The 25497-nt window shown below is 34.4% G+C and overlaps 1 protein-coding gene across 4 annotated transcripts; it reads left to right on the forward strand.

Annotated features, from left to right (window-relative positions):
• The first annotated feature begins 189 nt into the window (after window positions 1–189).
• Window positions 190–21696, forward strand: LOC145307705 (uncharacterized). 4 transcript variants are annotated; one of them, XM_080150218.1, is made up of 11 exons: window positions 190–304; window positions 4709–4775; window positions 5199–5305; window positions 9346–9413; window positions 10402–10489; window positions 12137–12244; window positions 12940–12996; window positions 13734–13933; window positions 17132–17313; window positions 17536–19615; window positions 20011–21696. In XM_080150218.1, the coding sequence occupies exons 1-9, from the start codon at window positions 213–215 to the stop codon at window positions 17260–17262; spliced, it is 918 nt and encodes a 305-aa protein (XP_080006344.1). In that variant the 5' UTR covers window positions 190–212; the 3' UTR covers window positions 17263–17313; window positions 17536–19615; window positions 20011–21696. The 4 variants fall into 4 exon arrangements, with proteins under 4 accessions (XP_080006344.1, XP_080006343.1, XP_080006345.1 ...); XM_080150217.1 differs by having other exon boundaries at window positions 17536–18157; window positions 18290–21696; XM_080150219.1 differs by having other exon boundaries at window positions 13734–13779; window positions 13834–13933; window positions 17536–21696.
• The last annotated feature ends 3801 nt before the right edge of the window (window positions 21697–25497 follow it).

The raw sequence follows: 25497 nt of genomic DNA on the forward strand, positions 1-25497 counted from the left end.
TGGACACCCCCAACCCACCAAAAAAAAAAAAAAAAAATCCGCCTCAATTTTTTTAAGGCATTTAATTTGAAATGTAGTGGTTGCAGCACCAGAAGTAGTTAATTTATTTTTTTTTAAATTACCTCTAGGGGCAAAGTTGGGGCTAGTTATATATTCTGCTTATTTAAATTCTTAATGTTTGTTTGTCCATTTCAGAGCCACAAAAGACAAGAATGCCTTGGCAGCCTTTTCGCCGCAGAGTGAAGCACAAACCTTTGCGGGACGAAGTAGAACTAGAAACCTGTTTTGACGATCATCTGTCCAGGTATATGTCCGTCCGTCCGTAACGCTGTGGGGGGAATGGTTTTCTCGGTAGCTATTTAAGATAGAAGGCTGAAATTTCTTGACAACATTCCCATCATTGTGGAGCTTAATTAACTAAGAAACATACATGATGGTCGGACTGCCGTTTTGCAGGTTTTTGGCTATTTTTATATTTGTCACATTTAACCCCATATCTTTGGTGTTTTTGGTCCGATTTTCAACATTTTTGAAGAGGAGGGCATCAAAATTAATCAGAAACATGTTTCGACGCATCTTTTTTTAGCTTAAAGTTCAACCGACAGAAAAAGTAAATTATACACTTAATGCTTATTAATGGAGGGAATCTACACCAAAAATTTATGTGGCCTATCTTCAATAGCAGCTGATAAAATCGCATTTCCCCCATAGCATTACGGACGGACTGACTGACTGACATGCGAAGCCTCAGTTTTCGTTGGGCGGGTTAGTTTGAATCTTAGCCCAAATCGCGTCAAATTAGAGATGTTAAAAATGGTTAAATTATTGCCTACTGCTGCTATGTCTAGCATTTAACATCAATAACTGGAATTTTCAAACAAACTGAAAGTTAATTCCTAGGACAATTATGCTCAATGTTATAAGCAGAGTATCTAATCCTACATAATCTTTAATTTAAGATATTCTAAAGAAAACTGAACATCTGACCTATAACTCACTGTCCATCTGTCCATCCATCATTTTTTTTATTTTTTATTGCTTATAAATTAGGGATGGGAATCCGTTGAATTTTTGGGCCGGATTCGGATTCCGGATTCTTAAGGAATCCGTCAAAAAAAGTGACGGATTCTTGCGGATTCCGGATTCTTATTTTTCGCGGATTCCAGATTCGGATTCCGGATTCTAGCAGTATTTTAAAAGGCCGTCCGTCACAGAGGGATAGCTTTTTTCGTTAATTTATCACTATGTTACTTGGTTAAAGCCTTGTTTTGTTTAAAGTGTTGACTTCCAGCATAAATAAAACATTTACATCACATTAGTAATTATTAAAATTTGTTATGTAGAAAAAAATTTAAGTGCTACGTATGTCCTAAAAATGTGCTTGGTATTTTCTAACGGGAGTGTGTATATTATTATGTCATGTGATCACTGTACAGCCAATTAGAGGGCTTAGTTGATGGTGAGTGGATTACACTTCATCACGTGATCGTTGGCTGTCAAATCTGAGGTCTTGGAATTGAATAGCTCATCACATGATCGCTGGCCTGACAATGAGAGCTCTGTGTTATTAGCTTGTATATCAACTTCGTGGTTTATGTGGGAAGAAAAGAGGGGGGGGGGGTTGCGGGGAAAGGTGGTGTGTTGGGGAGGAGGGGGGGGGGGGGGGGGGTAATCTTTGCTTTCAAAAAGAGGGAGTTGTAAGAAAAAACTCAAGACGGTAATTTTAGCCTACCAATTTAGAATCCGGAATCCGCTATAAAAAACGGATTCCGGATTCGGATTCCAAAATTGGCCGAAAATTGGGTGGATTCCGGATTCCGGATTCGGATTCCGGATCCGGATTCCCATCACTATTATAAATGTTGTCATTAGTGATGGGAATCCGAATCCGGAATCCGCCCAATTTTCGGCCAATTTTGGAATCCGAATCCGGATCCGGAATCCGTTTTTTATAGCGGATTCCGGATTCTAAATTGGTAGGCTAAAATTACCGTCTTTTTTCTTACAACTCCCTCTGTTTGAAGGCAAAGATCAAAAAAAAAATTTCTACATAACAAATTTTAATAATTACTAATGTGATGTAAATGTTTTAGTTATGCTGGAAGTCAACACTTTAAACAAATCAAGGCTTCAACCAAGTAACATAGTGATAAATTAACGAAAAAAGCTATCCCTCTGTGACGGACGGCCTTTTAAAATACTGCTAGAATCCGGAATCCGAATCCGGAATCCGCAAGAATCCGTCACTTTTTTTGACGGATTCCTTCAGAATCCGGAATCCGAATCCGGCCCAAAAATTCGACGGATTCCCATCCCTAGTTGTCATCCTTGTTTAATTAAGGAGCTTATCTTGGGGAATTGTATGTAGTTTTCTTGGCTGTTTTCCTATTAAATGATTTCTATAACTACTGAACCGATTAATTCTCCATTTTATGAAAGATTCACATAGGTTCCGTGATTAGTTAAACCATTTTATTTTTAGATTAAAGTCTTAGGAAGGTTTCAGGCTATTTATCTGTCCTTCCCTATCCCTTTGTACACAAAATCCCTATATGATAGGGGTGCATCGCTAGTTTCATATAAATTGATTATATTTTTGACTACCTATCTAAAGGGGTACGTGTATATTCTGCACAAGATTCATTTTTTTCTCCTGATAAAAAATATTTAACTAGGTAGGTAGTTTTTCCCCTATGAAAAAATAATTGAAGTATCCTTCCCTTCCTCTTAATGCATTCAGTTAATTAAAGATTTCTTCTTTACTAGATTAAATAAATTACAAATGTGGCTCAATATAGGTACCTAGGTACTCTTTATTTTATCATTTTTTTCCCAACCCCATATAGGGTAGTGCGGGGTAATTGCGGTCAATTTTTTGCTTCAACTTAAAAAAAAACATACTTCCCAAAAACTTTTTCCGGTTTTTAAGAGTGCAAATGAACGATATGGCAATAACGAAGAAGCCTGTCTTGGTCCCATTAAGATCTCGCAACTAGAAGTCGGTCAAAAATCGGTTTAAAGGGCGGCGGTTGGCCTATACCGGAATAACCCCACCGGTGGGGCTATTTCGGTCAGTTGACTTTGGGGGGGTGGAACACCCCCTTAAAATATTTTTTTTTAACATTTTAAACTATGAGTAGAAAGCTGAGGTCATTAGCTTTCTAACAGTACTAGTCGCATGCAGATCAGACAATTTTTTGACCACATTTTCCCCATTATAAAAAAGTCGGTAGAATCGCAAAAAAAACATCAATTTTTTTCATGCAAACTTTTTAAAAAAAAAAATCATACTTTTTATTATATGAATAGGTTTTTTTAAGCTTTATACATAAATTAGAGGCAATTTCTGATTCGCAGGTCTTGGAATTTCTTGAAAAAAGTGATTTTTTCCCAAAAAATTTTTAATTTAAAAATCCTGCCAGTTTTGACAGCAGTTTTTGATACATTTTTTCTTGTCTCAAATTGGCTAGGATTGACCTACAAGGGTGGTTAAGGTGTCTAAAGATGCAAAATTACATGCCTGACAATTAACTCGAAATGATATGGGGTCTAACTCTAATATTTTAACACATTTTATGCAACAGGAATTTTGAAAATGCAAAATCTTGAATATGTACTCTAAATCTTGGAGATAGAACCCATATCCTGGGGAGTTTTTGTTAGGACATGCAAAGAGCTTTCTATAGACACCTTAAACACCTTTCTAGCTTAATCCTAGCCGATTTGACATTAAATATCCAAACCGCGCAAAAATCTCGAACACCCTCTTATACGAAAAAGATGCAAGGGTTTTATATGGAATTTTAAATCTTCTAGCAGTCTTTCTAATAGACATACCCCTTCTTACATGAGCCAATGCAGCTGATACATCTTCAGGCAAATATTTAAGGCGTTCCTTTGGGTGATATACTCTTCCCATTTCTATAAAAATGTGTCTGAAAAATTTTTAATGTCGTCACAAATTGTAAAGCTTAGGCAACAAAACATGACATAATACAAGCAGTAAAATGACTAGTAATGTACATCACACAACAGGCAAGGCAATGATTAAAGCTTAGGTCATGCATTTAGGTTGTTTATGCTTCCATATCACCTAAATAAAACATTAGGGTATTATACAGTTATAAATACAGTAATAAAAAAAGTAAAAAAGTGACCGGAATAGACCATTTTTTTTAGACGAAAAAAAGATTATGAAAAAATCAAGTTAGAACAACGCCTCCAATTGCAAATGATAAATGAATGCCATATCTTTCATTTTACAAAAACCCGGGGGTCGATAGGACTTACCATTTTTTCACAATTTTAGATTGAACATGGCCTATTTTGATTTTTTTTTTTTTGCAAATTTTTTGCAACTTTTTGAGGGCAAAAAAATCATAGAAGAAGTGATCTGACAAAAATTTGCTGAAGTAAGAAATGAAAGTATAGGCAATAAACTACAACTTTGCTTTTCCGAAGATCTCTCGCAAACGTTTAGAACACTGTTAAAAAACGGTTTTAAAAAAGTTGGTCGTTTGACCAGAATTGACCCGATGACCGCATTAACCCCGCACTACCCTATTTTTTTCATTTGGTTTCCCTCCACCTTGTTCGGGAATCCCATGCAGAATATACACCCCTGGACTAAATTCTTCATTGGTCCGTCAGTATGTGTCTGTCACGCTTCTAAAGACATTTATATTTTAAAGATTTCATGATTTTCTAGGAGCTTATCAGATGGTAATTTGGTGCGGGCACCCAGTGAAAGATTTCTCCTCTCAAATATTAATCAAAGGAAACTTTTGTGGTTAACCTCAGGAATAAATAAATTGATGTTTTGTACATCCCCAATTACCTCTCTTGTAGATTACAATTATAGGTTGAAACGTTTGAACACTCAAGTTAATACCTACACTAACCAAACAAAATTCATCTAGTCCCCAAAGTTGTTTAGCCAGCGAATAAGAAATGTTATTATAAGACTTTGTTGACTGTTGTAATTGTAACAGCCCATTGTCTCCTCCCTCCCTGGGTAGGTTTGTGTCCACAAGGACGATTATATCAACTGCTAACCCAGGATCTACCATGAGATACTACACTGTACTATAAAGAAGAACCATATCGGTTCAGCAGTTAGCTAGATCCTTCGCTAAAAACATACAGAAAACATCCTAATACTTTTATATAAGGATAACCACAAAATTGCTGGCTCCTGCAGGCGGTCCTATGGCACATGCAGCTCTGCCAGTAATACCTCTCACTGGACCTCATTCACAGACCATACTGTTGTAGAGGGGGATACTCTAGCTGGATTATCGCTTAGGTAGGTACTCTCTATTTCTACCTTTATCTCTCTACAGCAGAGAGATAGCACCGCAAAACCTTTGTCTGAAAGTTCTAATGGTTAGAAGATTTTCTATAAAGATAAAAAAAAAACAGCTATTAGATTAGATTAGATTACACTAGATTTATTATTCTTTTGTGTATATGCATAGAAAAAAAAAACGTGAATTAAATGAATATTATATACATTTATATATCCAGTCAAATTTTATTTATATGGTTAAGGGGGGGGGGGGGAAATGTGGTGACTCGTGCCACGACATACCAGCAATTTTATTTTGGGTGCTACTCCCTTAGTTTTAGAGATAATTGGATGAAATCTTTTGCATTTCTCGCCGAATTAGGCAATTTGGAATCATTTGAGACCATGTTATTTTTTTCAAAAAATTTTCCCCTTACAAGCAACCCTGCGGGGGGACTTAGTCATTTTTTTCAAATTCTCGTATATCAAGGTATATCTTAAATACAGTACTTCTCCTGTGATTTTGAAGATATTGAAACAAAATCTTTTTAGGTTGGTAAGTAAAAAATATTTGAATTAAGAAAACGGCGGCGGGACCGTTTTCCGCCGCCACCAAAAAAATTTTTTTTTTGCATTTCTCGCCGAATTAGGCAATTTGGAATCATTTGAGACCATGTTATTTTTTTCAAAAATTTTTCCCCTTACAAGCAACCCTGCGGGGGGACTTCGTCTTTTTTTTCAAATTCTCGTTTATCAAGGTATATCTCAAATTCAGTACTTCTCCTGTGCTTTAGAAGATATTGGAACAAAATCTTGTTAGGTTGGTAAGTAAAAAATATTTGAATTAAGAAAACGGCGGCGGGACAGGCGGGACCGCCGCTCCCGCCGTCCGCCGCCGTTTTCCGCCGCCAACAAAAAAAATTTTTTTTTGCATTTCTCGCCGAATTAGGCAATTTTGAATCATTTGAGACCATGTTATTTTTTTTTGAAATTTTTCCCCCTACAAGCAGCCCTGCGGGGGGACTTTTTTTTCAAATTCTCGTATATCTTAAATTCAGTATTTCTCCTGTGCTTTTAAAGATATTGGAACAAAATCTTTTTTGATGGGTCAGTAATAAATATTTGAATAAAAAACGGCGGCGGTACCACCGCTCCCGCCGTTTTCCGCCGCCAAATTTTTTTATTTTTTACTGAACCATAAAAAGATTTGTTATATCTCAAAAAGCAAAGGAGAAGCCATGAATTTAAGATATACTATGATAAACGAGAATTTGAAAAAAATGTCCCCCCGCAGGGTTAGTTATAAGGGGAAAAATTTGAAGAAAAAAACATGGTCTCAAATGATTCTAAATCGCCTAATTCGGCGAGAAATAAAATAAAAAAAATTTTTGAGTGGCGGAAAACGGCGTGAGCGGTGGTCCCGCCGCCGTACCTCTGCCATTAGTTACTGACCTACCTAAAAATATTTTGTTTCAATATCTTTTAAATCACAGGAGTACCTACCACTGAATTTAAGATATACCTTAATGTACAAAAATTGTACATTTGAAAAAAAGTCCCCCCGCAGGGCTGCTTGTAAGGGGAAAAATTTTTGAAAAAAATAACATGGTCTCAAATGATTCCAAATCGCCTAATTCGGCGAGAAATGCAAAAAAAAAATTTTTTTTGGTGGCGGCGGAAAACGGTCCCGCCGCCGTTTTCTTAATTCAAATATTTTTTACTTACCAACCTAAAAAGATTTTGTTTCAATATCTTCAAAATCACAGGAGAAGTACTGTATTTAAGATATACCTTGATATACGAGAATTTGAAAAAAATGACTAAGTCCCCCCGCAGGGTTGCTTGTAAGGGGAAAAATTTTTCGAAAAAAATAACATGGTCTCAAATGATTCCAAATTGCCTAATTCGGCGAGAAATGCAAAAAAAAATTTTTTTTTGTGGCGGCGGAAAACGGCGGCGGGAGCGGCGGTCCCGCCGCCGTTTTTTTTTGAAAGATACCAATAGTTAAGGTAATTACCAGGCTGGCCACAAACATACTATTTCCACTATTTCCATTATTTTTGCATACTATGCAAACTATTCCAAAAAAATATGCTATTTCCACTATTGTCCAAAATTGCATACTATTTCCACTATTTCTTTGGATTTCAGATAAATCTTCAATTTTTAAGTAACTAAAACAAACTGATTTTTTGATCATGAAAAGAAAGCCAAGTAGCAGGTTTCATCGCATTTTCACAGTATCTTTTTTCCTATTTCTAGTCCCTGCGGGGGGCTCTAACCCTGCGGGGCAATCATTAACACTTACCTAACCTAAAATAACCTATCAGATGCTACTGTGAAAATACGTCAAACTCGCTACTTTGTTTTCAATTTTTTTTTAGAAATGTTTCCAGAAGAAAGTATTCTTTCAGTTCAGATTGTTGTACCTTTATTGAAAGTTATTGGTATTTCTACATTCAATGTAAAGATTTCTCCTTTTAAATTTTAATATCATTGAGGAGTACTTTTATTATTATATGATCCTACAGGTTACTGAGGTTTATGATTAACTCCTAACAAACTAATATAAATATAATGTGTTTCTCTATGTCATTAGAAAGATCCTCTCATTTTGTTGTAAAATATTTATGTTTTGTCCCATCGGAAATGGCTAGGTTATTAAGAAAAGCTGATTTCAACTTAGGCTATAGAAACATCTTTTTTTCAGACTATCTCATGTAATAAATGGCAACTGACAGTCCAAAATCAATTGATGAAGATGTCATTGTGGAATCTGAGCTTATAATTTTTTTTATGTTTTTTGAACTTTCAATTCTTTTATATAATATTTCTTTTTAAAATCAGGATATGAATTATGACACTGTGCACAACAAAATGATTTTACTAGTCCAAAATTTTTAATAGTCAATAAACAACTTATTTTTTACTAATTCTTAGCTCATTTTTTTTATTATTTTTTCAGTATAGAATGTTGGTGTTTGTTACTATGTTTTTCAATCTAAGAAGACAAGAAAGTAATGGTTTCCTGATAGCTAACCAACATTTTAAGGCCCTATAGTGTTTTAAATGCTTGCTATTTCATACTATTTTGTTTAAAATGCATACTATTTCATACTATTTTTTAAAAATTTACATACTATTGCATACTATTTTTAAAAATTTTACATACTATTGCATACTATTTATTTTTTTTTGCATACTATTTTATGCTATTTTAAAAAAAAGTCTGTGGCCACCCTGAATTATTACTGACCCAGCCCAAAAGATTTCATCCAATTATCTCTAAAACTAAGGGAGTAGCACCCAAAATAAAATTGCTGGTATGTCGTGGCACGAGTCACCACATTTCCCCCCCCCTTTATAAAAAAAAATTTTTCAATATATATAAACTTTGATTTTCACCTTTTTACGTACTAAGGCATTCTCGACTCTCAAAATTAGTGTCACATAATAAAAAATAGTAGGAGTATGTAGGGTAAGGCGGGGCGAAGTCTGTAAATTTTGGACTATCTTTATAAAATTACATTTGTCTCTATGTTCGTTTCGAATGACAAAAAAAACATATAAGCTAAGTTGGTCGTTTTTATCATTATAGGTCTCAAAAAGATTTAGTTGTACAAAAATGGGTAAAAGTGAGAGTCAAAGGGCTATCCATTCCCTTTGAAATAATATAAAAAAAAACATATTTATTTTTGTCAGAAATGAAAGTTTTTGTGGCAGTCTTATACCTACCTACTAAGGGGACAGGTAGGCTGTGCAAAAATCCGTAAAAGTGTGAGTTTTAAGGCTTAAAAACGGCTGTAACACTATAATATTCACTAAAACGGTGTATACTTGAACGAAAAAAACTATGCACAAAAAAATTGAAGCTAATATAAATTTTATTACTGTTTTTAAGCCTTAAAATTCACAACCTTTACGGAATTTGAGCACAAACTACCTCCCTCCCCCTATCTCGTACTTTTTACGCTCTTTTCTTTGTAAAATAACCCTGCAAAAATTACTTACTTCGCCCCGCCTTACTCCATCATGTTCAAATTATTTATTTTACCTAGGTATGATATAACCATCCAAGATATAAAGTTGGCCAACAGTTTGTGGACCAATGAAGGATTATATACAGGTTATATTATTTACAGGGATCTTAAGGAGTAAGACATGGACGATTAATTGATGATTATCTCCAATAATAATAAATTAAACTACCCTTTTTGTTGATAAAACCTAATGGTTGAAATGTTTGGATACTGCTGGTCTGGAACCATCGAATAAAAATTTAGTAAAAGTACCCAAAGTTTTGAGCCACCGAATAAGATAAGGTTGTTACAAAACATTGGGTACCAGTGTAAATTACAGTTCAATGTCCCCTCCCTCCCTGATAGTTGCTAATGTTTGTTTGACTGACTATCTGAGTAGTTTGGTGACGCTATTCATCCTTGTTTTTAGTTGTGGATCTATTTTAATTAACTTTGTCCGTCAGTGTCTATGTCTGTTATGGGGGGAAAGCGATTTTCTCAGCTGTTATTCAAAATAGACAGCTGAACTTTTTTGTGAAGATTCTCTATACCAATGTCTGTGCATCCAGTATGTAACTTACTTTGTCCGTCGGTCTGTTACTCATGCTACAATTACAAAATATAAATAGGCATTTAAAATATATATATAAATATGAGATAGGTTTTGTGATGAAATGTTATCGTGATTCTTGATTTTAACAAATGCTCTTTAAAGGGAACTATGCACAAACGAGACTTTAAGTAACTTCTAGCATTGAACATGAGTATTTTTTTGTAAACATACTAGGTTTGTGTTATATAAATTGACTAGGTAAAAAACTAAGATTTTGAAAAAACTTTGAAAATTAAGCATTTTTTTATTAAATATCATCAAATGTTTTGTTGAGTTCAAACTGTTGTTCAAAAGCTTTGACAAAAAATTAAACATAAATCTAGTAGGTATATTTGTATTAAAAAATACCTAGGTTCAATGCTGGAAGGTGCTTAAAATCACTTGGTCTCATTCGTGCATAGTTTCCTTTTTTGTCTGTATTCCTATTCATGATTATTCGAGCTTCGCTACTTATAAATGTTGTCATCCTTGTTTTTTTATAGGTCGAGTTCTGAGAATTCCCATAGTTGAGACAGGATCAACAAACCTAGACCTCACCACAGCTAGTGACAGTGTTTCATCTAGTAGCAGGTATTATCTCAGCTAGTACTAAAGCTAGAGGTCTCAAAATTTATATGTGTGGTTTTCATAGGGAGGGTGGGGATATTGGATTGTAAATTAAAGTTGTACCAAAAGTTAAAGTTAAAAACATTCTCATATATTTATTGGATTAAAACTTTTGGTACCTATGTTTGTAAAATTTTGTTCAGTTAGTTGAAACTTTCTACCTAACATTTACAGGGGTGTATATTCTGCAAATTTGACATGGCTGAGGGGGGGGGGGGGTTAAAAAAAATTAAAAATATGTGGTTTGGGGGAAAAAAATGTAAACATTAAGAGGACTGAAAGCATTTTTTTTCTATTTTTCTCCTCTCTTTGGTAAAAAAAAACTAAAAAATATATGGAAGGGCCCGCAGGGTTATCGAATAGGGCACTTTTTTTGATATTGGGCGGCCCGATTGCCCAAAAGGGTATTGGGCGGGTTTTGGGCGCCCATAAGTGGTTTTGGGCACCCTTTTTGGGCAAATGTCGTAAAAAGCATATAAAAAGGATATAAAATAGCCTAAAACCATACCTAGACTTATTATTAGAAATAAAAAACCATCTCAGGACCTATAAAAGCTCCACTTGAAAGGAGAACCATATTGGTTCAGCAGTTAGCGAAATCCTTCTCTAGATACAAAAAAGCTTACTGATTTATATAGTTAACTAGCGGCTACGGCCCTAGAGGCCTCTAGGGGCACTTGAGGAGGGGAGAGTCAAATTTGATAATCCAATTATTATATTAGATTTGAAAAGAAAAAGTAAAAAAAAGTCTGGGGGGGGAATAATTGTTTTTTTTTGGGTGGGGGTGGGTATGGTCCCCCCAATTTTATTTTTAGTTTAAAAAATTTTTTTAAAAGTTTTTGGGATGTGTAATTTTTTTCTAGACAAACAAACAAACAGACACACATCCTGTTACTTTAGTATAAGGATATCACCCAAAAATTAGGCCCCCCCCTCTTTTTTAACCCCCTCCCCGTTTTCTCTCCCCCTAAAAGGGGAGTGCCCAAAAGGACCTTATATTGGGCGGCCCAAAACCGCCCGCCCAAAATGACAACCCTGGGAAGGGGGCATAATATGAATAAAATAAAGAGTTTGAAAATATTTTTTCCATTTTATCCCCTTCCTTGCTGGAAAAAACTAGGAGGGGAAAAAAAATTAAAAATTTGCAGCAGGGAAAAAAAATAAATCTTGTGCAGAATATACAACCCTGGCAGGTTATTTTGTTTATGATCATTAGGGAATCAGGGATTTATTATTTATTGACTTAAGATTCTTATAGAAATTTTGGGAGTGTGGGGGGGGGGGGGCAGAATAAGTCACCCCTCATAAACTTTCACTTTTAGTTTTAAAAAGAAAAAAAGTAGAGGGAGGGAGGGTACTTTCTCTGTTGAAGGATTGTTTAACCTATCCCCAAAATATCTGTAAACCTTTCCAGGACTTATGAAAAGCTTCACTGTAAATTAGAATCATATCATGCCTGCACTTAGTGAGATCATTCCATAAACACAGACAGACATCCTGTTACTTTTATATTAGCAATTCCTTCAGTACAAACAGACAAATATCCTGTTATTTTTATAAAAAAATACAAAATGAATTTGATGTATGCACTTGATGTTAGTATATATATAGGAAGAGTAGTACAGACCATAGTACGAGTCGTACAAGTACAGGGAGTACAAGTCGTACAAGTACAGGAAGTACAAGTCGTACAAGTGCTGACCTTCTTGACCTTACCAGGTAAGAGATCTTATAGAACATATTTTTGTGTTGACTTTAGTGTTCTTTCATGTACAGGAATGAGATACAGCAAATCTATTTAATCAATAATAAGGGTAATTTTGTTTATTATCATTATTTATCTCATGCATGTTTCTGTTTCTGTTTATAAATACTAGCGGCTGTGCCCCTAGCATTTAGGGGCTCCATATTTAAAGGGATGTGATAATGGAAGGGCAGAAAAATAACCTGTAACCAAACCCAGACTTAATAAATAGCCTAAAACCATCTCAGGACCCTCAAGAATCCTTACTGTAAAGGAGAGCCATATTGGTTCAGCGGTTAACAAGATCCTTTGCTATAGACAAAAAAGTTTACTACTTTATATAATAGGATTGGGGCTGTAAATAAAGGGAAAAGAATGTTGCGGGTTAAATCCGTAAAAGTGTGTTTTAAGGCTTAAAAATAGTAGTAGAATGATAATATTCACTAAATATGTGTATTCCTTATTGAAAAGAACAATAGGCAAATTTTTTTTTTAAGTTAACATAAAATTTTTATCGTTCTACTACTGTTTTTAACTTAAAACACACATCCTTTACGGATTTTATCCGCAACCTACTTTTCCCTTTATTGTCCATTGTCTAATCCCAAAGAGTTTTCCGCCAGTTTTATAAAGTTAACAAAAAACCGGTTTATACCAAATTTATTTTTAGTGATGGAGGAGGAAGTGCCAAAAATTTCGGAGTTTTAGATTCAAGAATTTCTGTTCTAGGAAACTATTGCAAATTATAATAATTTTTTGAAGCAACGCTCCTCTATAGTTTTAAATGTCCGTATGTCTGAAATGTTTTTGGGGAAACATGATTTTCTTGGCTCCTATAAAAGAGAGAAGGCTGAAACTTCTTGTCAACATTGCCATTAATATGGAGAATAATAAAGCTTAAATCCGAAATTAGCCTTCTCTAGCTCTAAGGATTCTCGACTAAAGTGAACTAGCCTATAACCTAACATAACTTTTCCTAAAAATTGTAGAAACAATATTAAAATTCTAAAAAATCTAGGTACCAACTACTTTTTGTAAAATCCACGAAATTCTCAACCACCTATGTATTAGCAATGGAGGCTGATTTCCTTAGGAGGCTACTTTAATTGATACATAGGTTAGGTTATAGGCTAGGGAGCCGAGCTGCGGCCATGACCTTTAATAACAGTGGAGGCTACTTTCCTTAGGAGGCTATTTTTCTTAAGTAAATGTCCCGAGGCGACTTTGTCCTAAATGGTTAAAGCGGCTTTATCGGTATAATCCTAACTTACTACAAATCTCCTTAAAACCATAGGGCATCTCGGGGAAGGTTGCGTGATTATAATCTGGCAAATTGCAACAGTATTTGTCAACCAAGTGCAAATTCTATGGGGGTTGAACACGGTTTCTCCCAACCTTAGTTAGTATTGCGCTAACCATTATACTTGGGCCAAATATTAATAATAATATGCAATGGTCTGGTTCAGAAGGCAATTCTTCCATGAACAATAATTGTACCTGTGATAACCCCAGTTGTAACACCCAACAGACAACTACTAGCTGTAACACTCAACAGACAACCACTAGCTGTAACACCCAACAGACAACCACTAGTTGTAACAACCAACAGACAACCACTAGTTGTAATCCAATTAAGCAGCATAGTAAACAACATACTGAATTAGGTGAGTAGATATATATATTTATTAGTGTTGGCAATCCGAATCCGAAATCCGCCCAATTTTTGGTCAATTTTGGAATCCGAATCCTGAATCCGTTTTTTAATAACGAATTCGGATTCTTAATAGGTAGGCTAAAATTAGCGAATTGATTTTTTTCTTTCAACTCCCCCTTTTTTAAAGGCAAAGACTATCATCACATCATTATATATAAAATCCAGGGTTTCGGATCCGCATTGATTTTTTGCGGATCCGGATCCTCCAAATTTGGTCAGTGCGAATCCGGATCCGGATCCTACCGGATCCGGTTCCGGATCCTTAACAATAAAAATAAAATCACCAAACTTTTCAAAAAATATTTATTCTTTAATTCGAAGTCAAAAATACTTTTAATTTTCAAGTCTGACCCTAAACCTTAAATATTGGCTCTCATCAAGAGAATGTCTGAGATTTTATATAAATTTAGGTAGATTTTTCCATTTTTTCCGCATTTTTTTGAGTCCAAGGATCCGGATCCGCATTTTTTTGCGGATCCGGATCCTTGGACTCGAAAATATGCGGATCCTTGCGAATCCGGATCCGGATCCGAAACCCTGATAAAATCTTTTAAAATCTGGTTCTATTCTCGGAAGTGAATTATAGAAACACCAAGAACATAGGACATATGTATAAAATCTGTAATCTGAATCCGGAATCCGCCATGTTTTGGTCGGATTCTTGTAAGAATTCGAATCCGGTCCAAAAATTTGACGGATTGCCATCCCTAATAAATATATACTAGGGTTGGGCCGGATTTATATTTGGCCAGATATAGGTGACTGCAGGGTTGTATATTCTGCACAAGATTCATTTGTTTCCCCTGATGCAATTTTTTAAATTTTTTTTCCATCCTAGTTTTTTCCAGCAAGGAAGGGGAAAAATGTGAAAATTTTGTCAGAACTCTTTATTTCATTCATATCCCGCACATTCTTTTAGTTTTTTTTCTCCAAGGAGGGGAGAAAAATGGAATAAAATGTTTTTCTCTTAATTTTTACATTTTTCCCCCCACCCCATATAATATTTTTAGCATGGTCAAATTTGCAGAACATACACCCCTAGGTGGCTGATTGAACACTTTTGATTGCACGACCTTTGTCTGTGATGTCCTAACTTTGCATCAATTTTAGTCTTAAAAAGGAAAAACATATTTCGGGACTTTTCTTCAGGCGCGATTGCTCTTGGAAGGGATAAGACAATGGCTGATAACTTGATGTACAATCCCAATGATGACATACAAATTACCCCCTCTGTAGATTAAAATTATTGGTTGAAACCTTTGAACACTCAACTTAATAAAATAACCCATCAAATTTATTGAAGTCCCCAAAGTTGTTAAGCTAACAAATATAAAACTTTGGGGACTAGTGTAATAAACAGCCCATTGTCCCCTTCTTCTCTATGAGGAAGAAACATTACTCCAAAGAGGATTGATAAAGCAGTTAGTGTGATCCTTCTGTACAGACAGAGAGAGATAGACACACAGATCCTATGCAACAATGGTCCCCAAAACTCATAGGCGTCCAAGGGGGGGGGTAATGGGGCGATTACCCCCCCCCCAAACGATTTTGGGGGTGCCGTAGGCACTCCCAAATTTTTTTTTATTTTACTCCCCCCATTTAAAATTTACCCCTACCCTGGGGTTGCCGTAGGCACCCCCAACCATTTAGGAGGGGGTATTTACCCCCCAAACAACTTTGGGGGGGTAAAAATACCTCCCCAAAAAAAATAAAAAATCTCTAATAAAAAAAATTTTTGCGCGCTTCGCGCGCATTTTTAATACTATATATTTAATAAAATTTAAATTACCCCCCCAAGAATTTTACCCCGGAGGGTAAATTTTGGGGGGGGGGAAATAAATTTACCCCTGCCGACAGGTTTCAGGGGGGGTAATTACCCCCCCCCCCAAGCAAATTTTACCCCCGGGGTAAAAAATTTTTTGGGAGGGGGTAAAAACATTTGTGGCGCGCTTCGCGCGCCATTTTACCAACCCCCAAAAACGATTTACCCCCCCCCCCCCTAAAAAAATTTTACCCCCCCAAAAATGAAAAGCTTGGACGCCCCTGCCAAAACTAATATCTTGTTTGTAGGTCCCCAAAACCAGTGTGCTGGAGCCGGGAGCAGCAACATTTTTGGTGGAGCCGGATCCGGAGCCGTATTTTTCGTTAAAAACGGCTCCGGCTCCGGATTAGCTAAAAATGATTTTTTAAAGTAATATTATAATTTGGCAACGGTCTATTTCCATATAATAAACTGAAAAACTATTGTTACTTAACAAATAGACACACATTCTTCTACTTTTATATAGCTTTAATCAAATAAATTGTAGGTCCCCATAAATAATATCTTGTTTGTAGGTCCCCATAAATAATATCTTGTTTGTAGGTCCCCATAAATAATATCTTGTTTGTAGGTCCCCATAAATAATATCTTGTTTGTAGGTCCCCATAAATAATATCTTGTTTGTAGGTCCCCATAAATAATATCTTGTTTGTAGGTCCCCATAAATAATATCTTGTTTGTAGGTCCCCATAAATAATATCTTGTTTGTAGGTCCCCATAAATAATATCTTGTTTGTAGGTCCCCATAAATAATATCTTGTTTGTAGGTCCCCATAAATAATATCTTGTTTGTAGGTCCCCATAAATAATATCTTGTTTGTAGGTCCCCATAAATAATATCTTGTTTGTAGGTCCCCATAAATAATATCTTGTTTGTAGGTCCCCATAAATAATATCTTGTTTGTAGGTCCCCATAAATAATATCTTGTTTGTAGGTCCCCATAAATAATATCTTGTTTGTAGGTCCCCATAAATAATATCTTGTTTGTAGGTCCCCATAAATAATATCTTGTTTGTAGGTCCCCATAAATAATATCTTCTTTGTTGTAGGTTCCCATAAATAATATCTTGTTTGTAGGTCCCCATAAATAATATCTTGTTTGTAGGTCCCCATAAATAATATGTTGTTTGTAGGTCCCCATAAATAATATCTTGTTTGTAGGTCCCCATAAATAATATCTTGTTTGTAGGTCCCCATAAATAATATCTTGTTTGTAGGTCCCCATAAATAATATCTTGTTTGTAGGTCCCCATAAATAATATCTTGTTTGTAGGTCCCCATAAATAATATCTTGTTTGTAGGTCCCCATAAATAATATGTTGTAGGTCGGAGAGCCTCAGTAGATGAGCTGAAAGATTTTCTAAAGAAGATGGATATGAGTATAGCTATGGGCAAGAAAGCAACATCATCAATGGTCAATAAATCACTGAATACCACACAAACTGATAATTATTAGATATTATTTAATAGATATATTTATGTACTAGTAGCCCTACTGAAAAATCATGTATCGTATCTTATTATATCCAGGTTTTTACGAATACAAAAATGTACTGTACACTCATAATATTAAATCCATTTTTTACGCCCGTGCTTTTGGCATCTCTTGGCTAACAAAAAGACTTTTCCTATAGTTGTACATTTTTATATCTGCGGAAAGCTGTTTATAATATAATGCGATAAATAAATTATCTTCTATTGTCCTAATATTAACTTTCCAACAATCCAGAAATTTTTAAGCAACCAATAGAAGAGGAAGTTAATAGCCTTCTCTCTTTGAGAATTCCTCTAAGCTATGATGGACCACTTCAACCCCCCCCCCCCCCCCCCCACCCTTGGGCAACCCTTTTCCCCTTGTGTTCTTTAGGCCGTTGGGGCAGGGGGCTTGTTTTAGTCAGTGCTTGATGGGATATTTATTAGATATTAAGGAAATCATGGGGTATTATATTCATAGACGTGCGTAGGGGGGTGCTTTAGGGGGGGTCAACGCCCCCCTTTGAATTAAAATAGGAAAGGCATGTTTTATCCCCTCCCCACACAATAGGAAACAGACCCCCAGACAAAACTCTGTGCACGGCACTGGGAATATTTATGAACAGGCCATGAATTTGACACCTTGGATGTAGATATTAACCCGGCCCCCCCCCCCCCACCTCTTTTATTAAGGATTATATCATTTATTAAAAGTCTGTTAATTGGCGTTAAAGTTTCAAAGTAAGGCCTTTTGACACCACCCCCCACTTTCCTAACTCCTTTCCCTCCCCTATTCCTCCCCTATCAATACCCCAAGTTGTCAAATTATCAAATTAAATTTGAAAACTTAGTCACAAAAAAATTGGAAGCTTTACAAAGTGTCTCAAAAGATCAGTCGTGTGACGTCATAAAAATTCATCTCTTTTTTAGGGGGTTTCCTTTCCCATATCTCCTCTCATTCCTCATTTTTATGACGTCACCCGGCTGATTTTTTGAAACACTTTGTAAAGATTAAAAAATTGTCAAAATTAGTCATTTATTATCATATATGTATTATTATAATATTGTGCAAACAGACAGACGGACAGACAGACAACCTGTTACTTTATTATCATACTAGTGGCTACGCCCCTAGAGGCCTCTAGTGGCACTTTAAATGTTTTTGTTTGTTAAAGTTAATTTTTTATGTACGATACCACCTTATTTGACGTTGAAGTCTCCCAGATTTAAAGAAAATTTTCAATTTTTTTGTCATTTCTTTTGGGAGGGTGGTAGTACCCTCCCCCAAAATAGTTAAAAACCTTCCCAGGACATATGAGAATCTACCCTGTTAAGGAGAACCCGATCGGTTCAGCGGTTAGCGAGATCCTTCGGTACACACAGACAGACACACAGACAGACAAACATCCTGTTACTTTAGTATAAGGATATGTATTATTATAATATCATAGCAAGGATATTGATATCCATAAGTAGCACAAAAAAAATATTTGGGGTTGAAAAAGTATTTTTGACCAGGGAGGGAGGAGACTTGGGACTAGAGTTGGGCCGGATATCTGGCCAACGTTCGATATCCGGCAAATTACCGGATATCCGGCAATAAAAATCAGCCGGATATCCGGTATCCGGATAGTTTCAATTACCGATATCCGGCCGGTTATGGAAAATGGCCGGATATCCGGCCCAACCCTACTTTGGACTGTAAATGGTACTTAAAGTTTTATATCCACGTTATCTAATTCAAAGTCTTAAAATTTTTATTTTTTCATTAATTAAGACTAGAAGTATCCAAACTTTTCAACCAATAAGTTACCAAAGGGGAAATTTGTTTATTATTATTGGGAATGAATATGTGTCCATTGTGTCATTCCTTGAATTCAATAATTTTTTGTGTGAGAATTTTTTTTAAATTGCTGCGTTACTTACACAAGTTAGTCCAGCTATAAAAGAAAGTAGAACAACGTCTGTATGACGACTAAGATCTCACTAACCGCTGGATCAATTGGATTCTGGTTAACATACCATGATTTTTTGCTTTTAATCTTGGAGGAATGTTGCCCCCCCCCCCCATTATTTAAAAAGAAATTTAAAGGAGAGAAGATAAAAAAATTGTGGCTTTTAACCCCCCCCCCCCCAAAAAAAAAAAAATAAAAAAAACAGCTTAGGCCGAAGCCACTAGTTAAAGATAAAATAATTTTGACTTAATATATTTATCCTTAAATTTCTGTCACAGTAACAATTCGTTTAGTTTTAGTAGCTTTTTTTATTTAAATATTTATATATTCTGTTTTAATTAAAAAATATTGAACCTTTAAAATACTCTGCTTTCCCTTAAAGTGCTTATTAACCACTATACACCCACCCCCTTTACCTCCTAATGCGACAAACGTCCTATACCTCGCAATGCGACATATCTTAAGAAAAATGTCCTTTAATTTTTCAAAAATTATAAAATAAAAAAATTCTTCCAAAAATTAGGGACAAAATCCACGACTGCAGTTTAAAAAGTTGAACAATAAAATCTAAAATGGCGACAATACACACGGGTTTGTCGCATTAGGATGTTTGTCGGTGTACCGTATTTTTCCCCTTTGCATTACCCCTGTGGTAAGCTGTATACCTGCGGGGCCCTAACCCTGCTGGAATTTAATATACAAACAAAAAACTACCATTCCCCCCTAAATTTAAATAAGAGGGGGGGGGGGTTGTGGGCTTGACAAGGCACTATGAGGGAAACAACCAATACTCTTATATTTCTTCTTAAATATTCACATCTGTCTCAAATAAGAATATTTTTATGCAGAGAGAGAGAGGACAATGGGCTGATTATTACACTAGTCCACAAAGTTTTATAATAACGTTTTCTTATTCGGTGACTCAACAACTTTGGGGACTTTAGTGAATTTTATTGGTAGGTTCGTTAGAGGTTGAGTGCCCAAACGTTCCAACCACTAATTTTAATCTACATAAGGAGTCATAATTGGGGAATGGACATTAATTTATCGGCATTTGTCTTATCCCTTTAGATCCCTGGAACTTGGGCCACTAACAGTTCTTCAAAGTTAGATCAATATAATCTTTCTTTAGTTTCTGATTCCATTTATTATTATGGGGGGGGGGGGGGTTTGACACATTTGCGTAAACCTGGCACCTAGGCTTTATCTTTGGACTGAGAGGATAGGTTATTATTGATAAAATCATTCTTATATAATGAATTTTACGAAGTTTTAAGACTTTTTGGATAGGCCTCCAGGTTCCGGAGCTCCAGGCCTCCAGGTGGTCTCTGTACAGGTAAAAATGAAAAAAAAAAAAATTTTAAAGTTATAAATCAACTTATAAAACAAAATATGCATATTTTTTCTTCAAATATGTGAATAATATTAAAAAAGATGCATATTTTGTTATATAAGTTGACCTGTAACTTAAAAAAATTTTTTTTTTTCATTTTTACCTGTACAGAGACCACCTGAAGGCCTATCCAAAAAATCTTAAAACTTCGTGAAATTCATCATATAAGAATGAATTATCAAAAATAACCTATCCTTTCAGTCCAAAGATAAAGCCTAGGTGCCAGGTTTACGAAATGTGTCAAAACTTCCCCCCCCCCCCCTTATTTTTAATTTGCATTAAAGTTTTTGGTAAATGTTATCATTTTGGCAGGAGGGGGGGGGGGCGGGGTAACTCTCATGGATCTTAAGGGATAAGACAATGGATGATAAATTCATGTACACCCCAAATTACAATTAACAAAGTTACACCTTCTGAAGATAGAAGTTAACGGTAGAAAAGTTTGGACTCTGTTTTGGTTTGTACAATTTATCAAGTCCCAATTTTTATCAGTAAACAAATGAAAACTTATTTTAAGTTAGGTAAGGCAAATTATGGTTTGAAGAGCCCCGTATTTTTCAAATAAAATCATGTTCACGTGCTCAAACTTATAAACCAATAACTTGAACCAACATACTATGTAATTTTGTTGATCATTATTGGGGGGATGTACATCAATTTATCATCCATTGTCTTATCCCTTAATATCCATGCTACCCTCCCCCCGGCCCCTGTTAGAACTGATGACTTGATGTTAGTGTCGCTATTGTCAGTGTATGTATTATTAATATTATTCCAGTATGGCTTACAAACCGATTAATATCCGCTGGATTAGAACCGGGTCTCAGCCATAATGAACATTTATGTATAGCATCGTATTTTATCCAGTTTTCTACAGATATAAAAATTGTACAATTATAAGATGAAAAGCAGTTTTTTATTATCCTGTGCCTTAGGCATTTCGGGTCTAACAAAACTGGTTTTAATCTTACAATTGTTAATTTTTATATGCGCGGAAAGCTGTTTATAACACGATGCAATAAAAGCTTATGTCAATTGTATTTAGTATTTAAATATAAATGTAGAATGTTTTTTCTTTTGATATAGTAGTTTCTAGTATAGAGATGGCAATCCAAAATTAAACCACTTGTTGGACCCAGAATCCAAATTCGCAATTTAAATTGCCAATTAGGATTGTTAATTTTTATGACTTTTGTAGCACTTCAATTTTTGTTCTACATTTCAATAAATTTTGATAATTACTAAAGGGCCAGAAATAGGAGAAAAGCTACTGTATAAATACGAAACAAAACACAACTTTAGATTCTTCCCTCAAAATTAATTCCCTTTTTTTATTTATAAAAAAGGATGAAAACAGCATTGATAGTGAAGCTCAAAAATTATACAATATTCAAAACAGAATACTCTTTATTAACATACTTATATTATAGGACTTGATTAATGAGATGCTTCACCAAAAATAAATTGTACCTTGTTCTAAAAATCATGATTTTAAAGATAAGATGAATACGATTATTTTATCATGAAAATAAAATGTTTTTAAAAAGTTAAAATCAGTATGTTTTCTCTAGTAACGATTATAGAGTTACAGGAATCAGCATCTAAAGAATTAAATCAATAGGACAATTTCAACACTTCTAAATTAAAGATAACGGAGTTTTTCCTCCACTTTTTCTTATTGGATGATTTTAAAGAGAGTTTTTTTAGATTATCTCTATTTTGTAAATAAATGAACTATATTAAAAAGCTTCATAATTAGTTTGTCCGTATGTCTGTCTATTGAACCTGCTCAGGTTTATGTTGTCATCCTTGTTTTTAAAAGCGAAGCTTTTCTGTAATTAGGGTCAGTCCGTACATGAGTTACAGTTAGCTCTTTTCGTTAATTTAAACAGGTTAGAATTGTCCTATGGATTTCAAACTTTTGTGCTGATTCTAACAGTTAGGTACGACTAAATAATTTCTACCAGAAAGTCCGTACGTCCATTTAAAACAAGCTGATTTTTTACTTTTTGACAACAATTTTTTGTATGTTAAAATTATCCTATTCATCTGATTCTTTAAATACTGATTCCTATTACAACAAGGTACAATGTGTTAAACGAAGCATCTATATAATCAAGTTCTAAAAACGTCAGTATGTCCTTAAACAGTAACATGTATTTAATCAGTTTTGAAACAAATTTACTTACAATTTTGTTCATATAAGCTTATCCATTAATATTCAGTTCTGACACTCCGCAAGTACTAATGTTCATTTGTCCTTCTATTTCAGAGCTTTTATGGGCGTTGTCATCCTTGTTACTTGTACGTTTAATTTCTTTAGACTAAAAATATTTTAAAATTAAATTTTTAAAAAAAATCCGTCAAATGAAAAGTGAAAAATCCGCGAACTTTGAAAATTATTCTAGTTTTCATTGGCATCTGAAAAATGAAAATGTAATCAACATTAACTAAGGTGAGAAGTTAAACTAACAAGGATGATAACGTTCATAAATGCAAAGATCATCAAAACAAAGGACAAACAAACAATAATAATTGTAGGGTGACAGCTAGGGAGGGAGGAGACATAGGACTGGAAATTATTCTGGTCTCTTACATAATATATAGGCTAACTAAATTTTAGGACTTGATTTTTGGTACATATTAGAAAATATCGTATAGTGTCCAATAAGAAATTACGTCATACAATTCAATTGACCAATGAGAGGCCAGTATACATTTTACCATTGGTCAATTACAATTACGATGCGTTTTTCTTCAGTGAAGCTTTCCCTGTGCATAATTGGATCTTGGCTATTCCAGATTATTTGTAGGCCTTCTTATGCCGCTTAAAATGGTGTGCGGGTATGATCTGTACGTTCAGCCGTTTGGCAACTAGCAGCCTCTAAAATTCATAGATTTTTGGAAATATTGCTTACCAGCAATATTTTACCGTGAACTGTAGTAGATCCCATCATTCTTCAAACATTAAACTAATTTTTATGTTAATTTCTAAATTGATAATACAGAGAAAAATGAATTTTAAGGCCACATTATTATTTCATGATTAGCTTCACCCAAAGCCTCTGAGGAAGGGTGGTGGAGGTCAAGAAAATAGCTTAAACCATCCAAGATATTTGTCAAGCTTTCCTGAAAATTACAACCCAATGGAACCAATAATTTTCAAGTAAATTGATTTCAGACAAAAAAATTGAACACAGTAAAAGTGTCGGACTGATTATGACGTAAAAAAAATAGCCAATGAGAGGCCACTATAAATTTTACCATTGGTCAATAATGGCCTCTCATTGGCTAATTTTTTTTGTTACGTCATAATTAGTCCAACACTTTTACTGTGTTCCCAAAAAATTTCACTACTTTATTCTACTTTATGAAAACGACTGCGACCTTAGAGGCCTCTAGGGCCACTTGATGTGGGAGGTCATTTATTCTAGGAGCAATTTCTACCTTTAAGGTGGAGTTACCCTCCCCCAAAATAGTTATAAACCTTCTCAAAATTTATGAGAATCTACATTGTAAAGAAGAACCATATCGGATCTGTAATCAGCAAGATCCTTTAATACAGACAGAAAGACATCCTGTTACTTTTATTTAAGAATTGTTGATTTCAAATCTAACACAATCAGACACTCTGATACCAAAAGATATGGTAAAAAGCTTTTTTAAAATAATATACATGATCACCAAACTCTTTATGTTTAAGTTTCAATTACCAATCACATGAATATACATTGACTAACAGCTGCACTCTTCTATTCCAAGGAAAAGGGCATAAAAATAGCCTAAAACCATCCAAACATTTAATTTTAATCTAGAACCTTTATGAAATGGAGAAATAGATTGGTTCAGTTGTTGAGATCTTATTGTACATAACTAGAATGCTTAAATAAAGAGAAGCGCCTGTTTTGGGCAAAGGCATTCCCCCTTCTCTAACTATTTATGTTAAGCAGTTGGAACCTTTTTTAACGTCTTTGATATATTGCAGTGTAATCAATACTTTAACCAAATATCTTCTTGACATTAATAACACATATAATCAGAAAAAGTAAAAAAAAAGATTGCAGATAAGTGTATTAGTAAAAATATGATTAATATGATACACACAAAATAAATTTTTTAAAATTGATAATCAATTAAAAGCTGGATTATTAAAGCATGCCTAAAGCAATATCTGTTTATATTTTAGTATGTCATTAGTAGATTAATTCATCCAATTTTAGATCTTTTTGAAGCTGTTGGAAAAAACCTGAAGTTCCCAAATATATTTATAAACATTTATGGGATAAGATTATTATTAAATGTACAATTTATCTTAGAAAAAAAGGATATTTGCTGCAGGCTTGCTTTATACAGAATTAAATAAAAAAAATAATGTTTTTAAAAAGTATCTAAATCTACCTTTAATTTATTGCATTGTATTATAGAAAGCTTTTGGTGGATATTAATATAAAAATTGTAAGAAATGAAAATGGTTTTAATTTTTGATTTTTGATTTTAATATTTGTGGAACATTGTCTGTAATACAATACCATATGTACATAATTTTTCAGTATGGCTGAAACAGGTTCTAACCCTGTGAATATTAATCGGTTTGAAGCCATATTGAAAACAACATTATTTTATAATTATAAAAATAAAGTGGATTTAATACTTATTACTAAACATAACCTTACATGCTAAATACAGTGTGAACTTTTTTGAAAGCAATTTTACCCCACTTATAGTTATCAGAATTTAATGATTAATGGCTTATTTTCTTCGTTTTTTAAGGCAATTAATAGAACAACAAAAAAATATTTCAGTGTTTATTTAAAAAGTACAGTAAAATCTAAAATTCAAAACTTAGGTGTCAATTTTGATATATTTTGGG

Source organism: Acartia tonsa, chromosome 15 (genome assembly GCF_053477335.1).
Source record: "Acartia tonsa isolate MP-2025a chromosome 15, ASM5347733v1, whole genome shotgun sequence".
NCBI lineage: Eukaryota > Metazoa > Arthropoda > Copepoda > Calanoida > Acartiidae > Acartia > Acartia tonsa.

Coding starts and splice junctions, on each gene's coding strand:
- LOC145307705 (XM_080150216.1), top strand. CDS start 213: ATGCCTTGGCAGCCTTTTCGCCGCAGAGTGAAGCACAAACCTTTGCGG. Junction 10,490..12,136: donor AGTGTTTCATCTAGTAGCAG/GTATTATCTCAG, acceptor GTATATATATAG/GAAGAGTAGTACAGACCATA. Junction 13,934..17,131: donor TAAACAACATACTGAATTAG/GTGAGTAGATAT, acceptor AATATGTTGTAG/GTCGGAGAGCCTCAGTAGAT.